Source organism: Rhipicephalus microplus, chromosome 8 (genome assembly GCF_043290135.1).
Source record: "Rhipicephalus microplus isolate Deutch F79 chromosome 8, USDA_Rmic, whole genome shotgun sequence".
NCBI lineage: Eukaryota > Metazoa > Arthropoda > Arachnida > Ixodida > Ixodidae > Rhipicephalus > Rhipicephalus microplus.
In genome coordinates, this window is record NC_134707.1 from 54,799,993 (window position 1) to 54,813,191 (window position 13,199).

Here is a 13,199-nt window from a genome sequence, read left to right on the forward strand (position 1 = left end):
ACTGACGGTGTGGAGTTATGCCGGAATATCCAAGCCCACCAGTGGGTCTGGGTGGCTTGCTTGTCATCATAAAGTTTTCGTCTGCTTTTTGCAGGGACGTCGGTGTGAGCGTGGACGGGTTGGCTGGGGCCGGGGGGAGGGCGTGTGGAGGGGATGAATAGCACGCGGAACGTAGGGGCCAAGTAAAAACGGAGAACGCGATCCTATTAGAAAGCCTAACAAGAAGCACGACGGGAGGTGTCTTCGGGAGCAACTGAGGTGCAGCCGGAAGCTCAAAAAATAAAAAAAAAGAACGCTGACTCCTCTTCCGATTCAGGACAGAACACGCAGCGGGCACCATCATCGAACAGTCTTGCACGGTGTAGGCTGTTCATGTACTTTGGAGTTACCGTTATACTTTTTTACTCACGTCGTCGTCGTCTCACTCGAATCGTAGACCGAGATAAGCGAGGGGAGGCGCGGTGAGCGCGTCGCGATCGGTTTGCTTATGCTTCCGCACGAGTTGCGCGAGGAAGAGTTCGAGCGAGACAGTCGCTGCGGAAACGTTGGCTGCTCTCCTCTATTTTCTCATTCGAAAAGAAAGAAGAAGCAGGACGTCGGAAGCTGCGCGCTTTCAGTGAGAGTGTGGGTCTGTAGAGAATAGGGGCCCACCTCACTGGCCCTCCCCTTGTGACGTAGCAAAAACACGGCGGGGGGTTACGCGTGTTGGTTGGGTATAAAAGACCGTGTCGCCACAACGCAGAACACACGTCTTCCATAGCTCGTTGCCCGCTTGTGCCCGGAGAAATCATCCAGTCTTCACCATGAACGTCTTGGTAAGGACATATCTACCCGTGCGGAGCTCTCAGAAAGATCGAGTGCACCGTTCGTTTCCATGAGGTTCTCGGCTTCTTCTGCTGAGATAGGTTCAGTTTAGGCTGATGTCATAATAGAGTTTAATGTAGCACCGGTGGTAAATTACACTTCGTGTAGGAGTTTATGGCCACCCAAAGCAATGGTGCACCGAGAGTTCAAGATTAACAGCACTGAAAAATATGATAAAGCACTGACCTACTCAGAGACCTGGACTGCCAAAGCTGTAAAGTACTGACCTTTTCATCAAGCTGAAATATTCCTCGCGCACTCCTGAAAGTTGTTGCACACCTTTACCAAATCGTATTTTTTTTTCAAACAATTTAGTCAGTGAAGAACGTAGTCATGCTAACCTGCTCCGCAGCGCTCAATACTCTTTCAAATAGATCTTAGTCCATTAATTATTGCCCCACCGCGGTGGTCTAGTGGCCAACGCACTCGGCTGCTGACCCACACGTCGCGGGATAGAATTCCGGCAACGGTGGCTCCATTCACGATGGAGGCGGAAATGTTGTAGGTTCATGTGCTCAGAGTTGGATGCACGTTAAAGAACCCCAGGTGGTCGAAATTTCCGCAGCCCTCCACTACGGTGTCCCTCATATTCATATGGTGGGTTTGGGACGTTAAAGCCCACATATCAATAGTCCATTATTCACTGTAACCACTGATAGACAAATTAAACTTAGCAGTCACCAGTGACCAAGCTATCCTGTGTTAAAAGCGCAGGGCAGATTGCGAAGGGCTCAACAATAAGCCTAATCTTATTTTTTTGCACGGAATGTACAAACTGTTTCCCAATGGTGCAGTAAGTCCACTACTATTGATAATATGAGCTTCTAGCAGCACGGTCTCCTTCCTTAAAGCAGCCTCACCTTTTCAATATTCACAGGATTTTGCTCCTCTTCAGCTTTGTACGAACAACAATTCGGAAGGTGAAGAAGTATCCGTGGTATAAGGGCACAAAAACAAAACGAAGAACTTCCTGCAAAAAAAGATCCTTTCCCCTCCTAATTGTATTTCAACCATATATGCCGCAGTTGAAGGAAATCCTAATTATAAAAGATCTTCATTTAAATCCTACAGATGACATCTGCGAAGCTCATTTTTCAGGTGTTTTGCTGTACTGATGTTCGCACTTATCTGAATTGTGCTTTTTGAAAGAAATATACTATCTTAGAGCGCAGAAAACGTTTCAGTGTGTAGACAGAAAGAACAGAGCTACCAGAAAGAACGTGAATTAGGATAACGCCTTCCTCTTGTACTACTGGTAAAAATCACAACGCTTAAGTTCACTGTGTGCTCATTTCCTTTCGTCTTTTCTTGCTTTGTCATATTTCTATTTTTTATCATCTTTTTATTCGTAGCTTAAACAACCAGAATTAGTTGGATAACCTGACTGCCTTATAAGTTTTTTTTTTCTATGCTATCCAAGCGATGTGTGACGTTACGCCATATTATGTCCTAAGAGGTAATATGTTGAGTGTTACAGTACGCATATCAAGCGAACGTACAACTCAAATATTCACTTCATTAGTGTACTCGTTAACGCGTGAAGGAGGAATTGGCATGTCGGCATACCGAGCGTTAAAGAAACACTTGCCAATAAGCCCACCAGGTGTTCAGGAGGATTTCAACGCACTATTAGCGCACTCAACGTCATCAAATATTTAATCGGTGCAGGCGTGCAGTGTCCTACTGAGTGCCTTGGTTGTTGGTGCTTTTGGTGGCTACATCGGAGGTGGCAGTGTTGGCCTGGGTGGTGGCCTGAGTGGTGGTCTTGGCGGTGGATACCTTGCTGGAGGCAGTCTCGGAGGCTACGGTGGAAGCTACGGCAGTGGATACGGCGGTGGTTTAGGAGGTGGCGTAGGCTTCGGGGGCCTTGGTGTTGGAGGCCTCGGAGGAAGTGCTGGCAACGTCGGTGTCGGAAGCAGCGTAGTGCTTCTGAACGGTGGCAGAGCGGGCGCAGCAAAGTCGGTGGCCGGCCCCGCCTTCTTGGTTCGCACAGTGCATCACGTGTCTCAAGTTCACGGTGGCGGAGCCGTCGTTGCCCACTCTGGTCTAGGAGGCGTCGGCGGAGGTGTCAGTGGAGGCGTCGGTGGAGTCAGTCTGGGCGGCGGTCTCGGAGGAGTCGGAGGTGGATACGGAGGCCTAGGAGGCGGATACGGTGGATACGGTAGCTATGGTGGTTACGGAGGCTATGGAGGCTATGGAGGCTACGGAGGCTACGGTGGCTACGGCGGTACCGGTGGAGGCGTTGGCAAAGTTGTCGTCGTCAAGCACCACAAATGAGCGTCCACTTCAAACGGCGTCAACATTCTAGTAAGTTCATAAGTCATATCATCTATAAACATTTAATGGTTGAAGTTCCTTCAATTGGGCAATTGGCATTAGTGCTTACAAAAAAGTATGTTTGATTTTAAATGCTAGCCAGTTGTGCTAATTTTTGTTTTGCTTATTTTCAGCGTGAATAACCTTCCAGTAGGAGTCTGTACAGCATCGATGGTGGAAACTGTCAGCAGCTTCTAGGTGCCTTCTAAGTCGAAGAGATATACCCTCAACAGTGCAAATTCTGTTTATGAAACGTGTAAATAAATGTTGACGAGGACGTTCTTCCTCGTCTTCACAAGGAACAGCTTGTGTTGTCTTAAAAACATTTCGTTAATGTCTTCCGGTAGCTTGCCTTTCCAGCGGTTACGAGTACAGGATCCCCCATGTCTAAGGTGGACGCATCTTTTGTATCAAAGGTGGTAACCCATTTGTTCTACTACACCCTGAATCAGGTCTCGCTAAATGCGCTTGATATAGCCAGGAAACCAGAAATATTTTGTCTGGTTTGCTGCATATAGGCAGAGGTTAACGAGGACTTCATTAGGAGCGTAAACGAGGAAAATGGCTGTTAAGGATCAATAGCTCACCATGGTCTTTAAGGCTAACCTCAGAAATGTTTGGGAAACGCTATAATAAAAGCACTTGTATCACACCTTGAATAGTAAATATGCGTGGACGACCACTTGCCTGCAAGTGACAGTGCTCTGCCAAACCAACAAACTGCTTCAACAAATCGACAGACGCGTTCAGCTTTTGATTTGTTGATTTTGCTGAATGTTCGTTGTGACAAAAGTGCTTTGGCAGCAGCTAAAAGGGGGACACACACTGCGTATACATTGACGCCTGAGAGTATAGAAAGTCAAGTAGTGCAGAAGTTCTGAAATTTTCGTCAAGGACCGTATTGTTTCACCATTAAACTGCAAGCGAAGCGATATCTTTCGTGGTCTTTATACTTTTCTATCAAGGCGCAAGCCTTAGGTGGCCATGTTAGCACTCCCACCCACCCCTGGGCACAGATTGGGGCGCCCGCTAAAGATCCTCATGCGGTCGAAATTTCCGGAGCCCTCCACTACGGTGGCTCTCAAAATCATATGGTGCTTTTCGGATGTTAAACTCTACATGTTATTATTGGCACTCCAACACGCCAGATGTCACGTGAAGGCCACGTAACATTCACGTAGTGGACTTAAATCGATGCACAGAAGCCATCAAAGAGAGGGTAAGAGGTGACAAAAGGATTGCAGTAGGGGTGTTCCCAGGACTCAAGCTGGAAGCATGCAGTCATGAGGCAAGCGAGCGCAAAACTCAAACATACAGCTGATAGACGAAACTTCGTGATAATTTCAGGTGGTTTAAACGATGTCTTAAATGAAGAAACAGCAGGACTAGCAACCACACTGGCAAAAGGCGTCGATGATAAGCGCGCCACTTCTCTTTAGGTACCGGTAGTGACATGCACGATACCGGAGGTACCGGCGCATGATAGTAACATGCAAAAAGCGGTTGTCAACGCAAATCAAGAGATATGGCGGATGAGTCGAGAGAAAGGCTTTCAGGTGGTGGAAATAAATAGAGAGGTGCATAGGTGGGGTGGTTTTTGACGAGGTAGAATTCAATTCGATGGGCGGCTAGGTCATGAGGTGGGTTGGCGACTTGCAGGACGCGCAGTAGCTTTTTAGGGGGCAGGCGGGCCCTTCGGGGTGCAGGATAGCTAATAACGAGGAAAACAACCAGGGAGACTCTTTGACAGGTGGTATGGGCAGATACGATTCCAAAGTGGCGCCAGTGTCTAAGATAGGTAGAGTTCGGGGCATGAATAGACGTAGCCACGAGCGCCGAGCCAATTCAGACATAGGGTATATTAACATGGAGGGTGGTAGGAACAGGCTGAAGTGGGAAGAGATAGAAGAACAGCTAAGGGAGGAGAGACCGATGGTATACAGTTTTGTAGAAACACATCTCAGGGATATGGAACAACTTCCTAACAATCCGGACTACGCGTGGGAATATTGTAACAGAACAGAAGGCAGCAGGAACAGGGGTTCTATTGGGGCATTTATTCATAAAAGTACAGACTGGCAAAGGGTCAAGCAGCAATGCAAGGAACATTTATGGCTAAAAGGGAAAGTGTCAGGGCAAATGACACTGCTTGGTTTTGTGTACTTGTGGACGGGAGCAAAGGCCAGAGAGAAAAACCAGGCAATGGAAGAGAGTATATCAAATGACATTCAGGAGTTGGGAGGAGAGTGCGAGATAATTATACTAGAAGATATGAATGCGCACAAAGAAGATATAGATGGGTATACCGACCCGACAGGCAAAATGATCATGGATATGCGTGAAAGCCTTGTTTTGATCATTTCCAACAATACCGAGAAGTGTGAAGGGCAAATAACGTGGGAGGTAGGAAGGCTGCAGTCGACGATATATTACGCACTGATGTCACATAGGATGTATGATAAGCTCAGGGGAATTCACATAGATTAGGGTGGCTCCAGAAGTTTGGGTAGTGATCACAAACGTATCAAGCTAAGTTTTGGAAACGCAGTGAAAGTGGGAAGGAGACAACATGAGCAACTACCGGAAAATTTTTATTCAGAAAGGCAAATTGAAATAACCTATAAACAAATTGAGAAAGTAATCACTGAGGATAATAAAACAGGGTGGATATACACGAATCTAATTAGACTGTTTGAGCTAGAGCTTGCCAAGGCACGTAACAAGACACCCCAAAAAGAAGACAAAAACCCAAAAGTTGGTGGGATGAGGAAGTTAAGAGAGCCATAGCAAAACGTCAGGAAGCCTCTAGGGAACACAGGCATGCTAAGCAGCGCGGTGAACCGACAGATGATGTTGAAACAAAATGGGAAATCTTTCTAAGCTGTTGAAGGGATGCATCCCTTCTGATCAATGAAAAGATTCGAACAAAGGGAGCTCAGTGGCTGACAGAAGTACATAAAAAAGATAGAAAGGCTGCTGCAAAATTTCGGAACCATCTAAACTCCCTAAGAAATGAGACGAGCCTAGAGCAGAGGTTTATAACTACAGCTCAAGGTGTTAGGCTAGAAGGGGACGAAGCTATTGAATATATAAGAACAAGGGTGATGAAAAAAATTTCAACAAAGGAGTGCTTTATGCACCACAATAGACAAGGATGAATCAAGTGGCGCCATGAGTCCATTTTCACAACGAGAGTGGGAAAGGTCTGAGAAAAGGGTTCCTAGTTGTACATTAACAGGCCCAGATGGCATTCCAATTATGCTGATAAAGACATTAGGTCCGAAGTCTAAGCAGGCTTTGAGAGAGGCAGTGAGCAAAATAATAATCGATGGTGAAATTCCCGATGGATGGGAACTTAGCAGGATGAGCATGATCTATAAAGAAAAAGGGGTAAAAGCTGACATAAACAACTACCGCCCTATAACAGTGACATCAGTGGTCTACATGCTGGCGATGCACATTATAAAGGAAATACTGCAAACATGGATAGAGGATGAGGGGGTGCTGGGGGAACTGCAGAATGGGTTTCGGAAACACAGGAGGTTGGAAGACAATCTGTTCTCACTGACGCAGTGCATCGAAATATCAGAAAAGGAACACAAGCCCCTGTGGCTAGCATTTTTGGATATCAAGGAAACGTACGATAGCGTGATTCAAGAAGAATTGTTGGGAATACTGGACACACTAGGCGTGGAACATGTAGTCACTAATCTTTTAAAGGATATCTATAAAGGTAACAAGGTAGTTATAAAGCGGGAAAAACAGGTATCCAAGCATGCAGAGGTAAAATGGGGGCTTAGGCAAGGGTGTCCCCTGTCACCCTTATTATTCATGATGTACCTACAAGGATTAGAGGCCAATATAGAGGGAAGTGCACTGGTCTTCTACCTCTCTTTCGTCAAACAAGGAAAACTCATTGAACAGGCACTACCAGCATTGATGTACGCAGATGATATAGTGCTAATGGCCGACAACAAGGAAAATTCGCAGAGATTGGTGGACATCTGCGGTAATGAGGGAGATAGGTTAGATTTCAGATTCAGTAAGGAAAAATAAACAGTCATGATATTTAATGACAATGAAGGTAGCGAGCTTAGAATACAGGAGGTCACGCTAGAGATAACATATGAATACAAAAATCTGAGAGTATGAACAAGCAATGGGGCCGAGTACCTAAGAGAACACGAAATATACAATATACGTGACGACTAAAGGTAACGGGAATGCAGTGGTAATGAAAAACAGGGCACTGTGTAATTACAATAGGTATGATGTTGTGAGAGGAATGTGGAAAGCGGTCATGGTTCCTGGTGTGACGTTCGGCAATTCGGTCTTGTGCATGAGATCAGAAGTTCAAGCAAGATTAGAAATTAAGCAACGTGGAAAAGGTAGGCTTGCCTTAGGAGCTCACGGGAATACACCAAATCAGGGAGTACAAGGTGATATGGGACAGACGTCATTTAAGGGCAGAAAAGCTAGCAGCAAGATGAAATTTGAGAAGCGATTGAGAGAAATGGGGGAGGAGCGTTGGGCTAGGAACGTATTCAGCTACTTGTACATGAAGAATGTAGATACAAAATGGAGGAAGAAAACCAGCAAATTGACTGGTAAATACTTAGAAAACAACAGGGGGTCAAACTAAAAAGAATTATCGGTTAAGAATAAGGTGAAGGAAGCTGAGACCGATAGGTGGAGAATTCGCATGATTAAGAAGTCCGCACTAGAGATCTATCGAACTTATAAGCAGGAAATTGCCAAGGAAAGGTCTATGATAATACTCGGGGTAGTTCTATACTGTTTAAGACCAGGAGGGGAGTATTGCGAACCAAGACATATCGGGCCAAATACGAAGGGGTTACACGGTATGCAGTGCGTGTTGAGAGGAAGAAGAAACTGCCGAACGCTTGATAATGCTCTGTAAAGGGATTCACCCTATAGTTCAGGTTGATGGCACAGAGACTTTTTTTTTCAAATGTAGGCGGAAATGTTGTAGGCCCGTGTGCTCAGACTTGGGTGCACGTTAAAGAACCTCAGGTGGACAAAATTTCCGGAGCCCTACACTGCGGCGTCTCTCATAATCATATGCTGGTTTTGGGACGTTAAACGCCACATATAAATCAATCAATCAATCAATCAGCAGAGTTTTTCAAAGCACTAGGGTTTAGGGACAGGGAGGGCAAAATAGACGTAAGCGAGTAGAATTAACAGGAAAGAGATTATCTGATTGGTGGCTAAAGTCAAGGCACGAGTGAAAATTAAACACTTCACTGCAAAGTACGAATACTCAACCTAACTATTTAAAGAAAAAAAATCTAGTTTTTGGTTCATTAGGTATTACGGCTTGGTGGTGCTAGCCATCGCCCGATCTAAATGGTACAGACATATCCATCCATCTATCGATCCATCCATCCATCCATTCATCTCAGCAAAAAGCCGTGTAACCTTGTCCACGCGATGACGCCACATCATGACGTATTCGTGGCGTCACAGCCTGACAAATTTTGTGACGTAATGGAATGGTGTCGTCAGAACAGTGCTGCTTCTTCAAAGTTGGATGGAGCAAAAAAGCAGGGCTAAACAACGTGATGTGTTAGAATGATTTGCAATGTCTCCTATTCCCTTTTTCGATAACTCACAGTGCAAGAATGACGCAGATGAAGTATAGGACTACACAAGCGCTGACTCTCCAATAAAGATTTCATAAAGGAAAGGCACGAATATATCAACTATACATTTATGTATAAAATATAATATAATATATACTATATATAAAATATAATCTGTATATATGTATTGGTCAAACCGGATGATGTCAAAATATTAGATTGAGGGAGCACTTGGCATTGCTGAGGGCTACGGGTAGTTTGCACCTGCCATCGCACTGCAGAGAATGGGGTTGTAAGGCGATGGTGACGGAAGCACATATTAGGTTCCGCAATAAGCATCAAAACACAAGGAAGATAATGAAGGTCTTTTCCATCAACAGAGAAGGTGAATTGTGCATAAGCCATCCGTCTGTTCCCATTAGCGAAAAGGAACTGCACTTTCTAAAGTGCCAACTGTCTTAGGATGCTTCACAACTCCGTTTTTTTTTTGTTGACTGATTGATATGTGGGGTTTAACGTCTCAAAACCACTATAAGATTATGAGAGATGCCGTAGTGGAGGGCTCCGGAAATTCCGACCACTTGGGGTTCTTTAACGTGCACCCAAATAGGAGCAAACGGACCTGCAACATTTCCGCCTCAATCGGAACAGCAGCCGCCGCAGCCGGGATTTGAACACGCGACCATCGGGTCAGCAGCCAACTGCTTTAGCCTCTAGACAGCCGCGGCAGGGTTTCATTTTTTGTTAAATGGGACTGTTGTGTAGATAGGTTTTTTTTATTTTATCACGCACGTGGAGGCTCCACGTGTCGTGAAAAAGTGCTGTCACGTGAATCACTTTGCTGAACTTGCGTAATTGCTCTGTTGAAGCGGGCTAACATGTGCATATAACGTGCCTTTCCTTTAATAAATCTTCAGTTGAGAGTCAGCGTTCTTGTTGTTTTATACTTCGTCTGCGTCCTTCTTACGCTGTGAGTTATAGAAATTGATCTATCACCAACAAGCCCAGATTTGCCTTCTTGTTCTTCTATTCCCGACGTAGTTCACAACTACGTTAGGCGCAAATCACTTTCCTGTGAAGGAGGAAGTGATGGTTGAGTGGACGAATAATACGATAGACTCAAAATAAAATGAACGGCGTAGCTTCTACTTTTGAATTCATACTGGTAGGAAGTCGTTTTAAATTTTAATTTGGAATTTGATACCTCTTCATTCATTTTGGTGGTTTGTTATGGCCACTAACAAGCCCACGGCGACATTTCCTTAAATAAGACAGATTCCTTATTGGCGCCAGTATGCCCTACGACATAAGGTAAATAAGAAGGAAAAGTTCTCTTTACTGCGTGAAGGACAGGAGTGGTTGATGCAGTGGACCATCCATCCAGCGCGTAGAATGGGCGGACGGGGTGGTGGTGAAGGTCACGAAGGAGGTGAATGCGAGCCTAGTGAAGGCCTGGACAGGTCACCAATAGCTGATCGAGGCTTTCCACGTTGGCTGTGGCTACACAAAATGAGCCTGTCGTTGGCGAAGGCTGTGCATCGGATGTCCATGTAACCCGGATTACAGGAACCAAGGCGGCACCCACACGAAACATTCTCCGCGCAACCACCTCTCGGTGAGTTGAGCCACCAGGAAGGTGTGATCCACGCACATAAATAATATTGGCCTACCTTGAACAGATCTGTGCAATCAATAGCTTCGATGAAACTCAATTGTGAAACTACGATTGGATTTTTATTTCAGTACTTTGTTGTACATTTAAACCGAACAGAAAGCTTCGTGCTTATGTTACTGGTTGCATGAACTCCTAAGTATACCAGCAATGTGTGCGCCTTTTAGCGATCTCAATCTGTCCCGCAAGAATTTTCGAACGGGAACTTTTATAATCGCATAACTGAGACCACTATTCAATGGAAATGAGCTAGCTCTCCAAATTAAATCAGAAATCCATACTTCATTGATGTTGCCGAGTGCCGTAGCACAAAGCCAGACGATAGATTCATACATGAGGATAGTTGATTATCTGTACCTTGGTCACGTGGACTCGTACATCAAATATAAAATCGTGAATCGAGACCGCACCCACCGGCCGGTTGACGGTAAAATTCGCGCTTTCATTAGACACTGCTTTTTCAACGAGAGAAGCGTACATGGAAATGACAGCTAGGCTCTAATCAGCCACACAAGTCAGCCGGTTTCAGACGTACACCCCGATCACATGCATCATTTGAAACCTCCAAACTGCATGCATACTGTATTAGTTCCTGTAACTATTTGGGCTTGTTATTGATGAGTAAGGCTTATTGATTTGACCGCTTTCTAATGGCAACGCCGTATCGGCGGCGCCTCTGGGCCTCTCAGTATTCCGATTAGGCTTTCTAGACGCTGACTGCGTAGAGTAAGATGTTGCCTAGTTTGTGCACTGCTTCTGTAGTAGCGTTCGTGAAAAATTTTGATGCAGGTCCCTTGACACAGAGTAACAGTTGGAATCTCAACTCTTGGATATCCCAGCGTCGAGCTTTGGCAGGCGTTATCGTAAAGGCGTGAGCAAGGTCCTCGATTTGATTAAGAGGGTTGGAGGAATTCAACTACAGCGCCTGCCTTTTTGCTCCTACTGCCTTTGGTTACTGATATTTGGGAGGTAAAGGTGGACAGTCAACAGTTCTTGAAATAGGGCGTTTGTGGAAAGTTTTTTCAGAGTGGGTGGGGGTTATATCTTTTTTTTTTTTAATGAGGACCAGGCATGCGGACTAGGAGCATACCAGGACTCTTAGGTCCCTCGCATAGGGAGTAACAGGTCTAGCCTAACAGCCACATCACGAACTTGAATCAATACTCATTTCAGGTCGGCTACGCAGGAGCTGCGCCGGGCAGCGTCCAAACTTTGAGGAGTAGAATCATGGTTAGCATCGTTATACATAGTGATGCGCTCCTAGAGTGTATCTTAGAGTGGGGCCGTGCTGCCACCCCCCACCACTCTCCTTGAAATTTTCTTAGCCGTGGTATGACATGCAAAGTTAAATAAATCTTTACACTGTAAGCTCTGTATATCATGGCAAACAAATTTAAGGAGGGGTGCACGGTTCGGTGTGAAGCCCTCTAGATAAGTCATTGAATGGCAGCCCCAACTGCCAGAAACGGCTGTTACCAGTATAATTGAAAGCAAATAATGATGGGACAGGTTCGAAGAAAATTGGGCTGATAAAGAAATTCAAAGGGGTTCGCTAAACGATACAGCTGTCAGTTTCAGGTGCTACGCAGACGTGGACCGGGAAATCGATGCCATGGAGATGAACGTGTTCCGACAGGGAGCCTTTTGTCACGAGGGCCGAGTCTACGCACAAGAAGCTGTTCAATTACCGAATGGTGCCCTATTCTATTTTTTCTTACAACCGTTTTAGATTAAGTTGTTTCAGTAAATTTGGCCCCAAGGACTTGAACACTTCGGGAAAGTTTGTACAGATGTTTCGCAGTTGCAATACATAGTGTACGTCTTTAAACCTACCTGGCATGTGTGACTGAGATGAGACGCGTTCAGAAGTGGCAACAGACCAGCAACGTAGACACAGTGGTGGTGCGAAGTTCCGCCTGGCTATTGCTACGTGATGAATATACCTGTCTGACATCCTGACCATTCTATCAAGCTTTTTAGAGGGATAGTTCTCCAAATCCAGCTGTAGCAGTTCGTCCTTTGAGCAGGGGTGCCAAGTGAAATGGCATTAAAAATCTGCAGCATGACGACTTCCAACCAAAATGACAATCGACGTCGCAATTTACGTCGATTTCGAAGCTGCATGTTTCTGAAGTAAGATTCATAAAACGATTCCCGCGCTCTGTTCCTGCACTTACGCATAACCCTGTACTTCAAGGTGTAGTATTATCGAAAATGAGAGTGAAAATAACTGCATAGACTAATAAAGTGATCAGCAACGAATAAATAATACTTGCTCCACATTTGTGGAATTGTCCTATTAGCACTTCAGTGAACTACAATATTCTTACAGCTGATCTCACTATGTCCCAAATTATTTTCAACAAGGAAAGGTGCTATAAACAGCCTGGCCATTCATGGGTGTTTTTATTGAATGCATCATGGTGGCTTTCCTTACTTTATTATTCAAATTAACTCATAATCTTCCAAGTGATTCCTCGAAACCCGCACACAAACGCAACAAAAAATGGAAGTGTAAGACTTCTGAACAAATAAATACGGTGGCCGAAAAAAAGGGGCTTCCCTTTGATAACTCCAACCACACCATATCAAAACCAAAGACTCACGCTTTCAGATTCCGGCCTACCGAATGATTCACACGTCAGAGATTCTATAATTGTATATTGTTTGACTGAACTGCGAGGGAAAATTCCTTATGCCATTGACGATATGGAGATAGGCAGGTATAGCCAACCGCACCA

At 45.1% G+C, this 13,199-nt stretch overlaps 1 protein-coding gene across 1 annotated transcript; it reads left to right on the top strand.

Moving 5' to 3' along the window:
* The first annotated feature begins 737 nt into the window (after nt 1-737).
* On the top strand, nt 738-3,482 carry LOC119164489 (uncharacterized). The gene is made up of 3 exons (XM_037416685.2): nt 738-815; nt 2,533-3,171; nt 3,315-3,482. Exons 1-2 carry the CDS (start codon nt 804-806, stop codon nt 3,139-3,141), a joined length of 621 nt encoding a protein of 206 aa, XP_037272582.2. The 5' UTR covers nt 738-803; the 3' UTR covers nt 3,142-3,171; nt 3,315-3,482.
* The last annotated feature ends 9,717 nt before the right edge of the window (nt 3,483-13,199 follow it).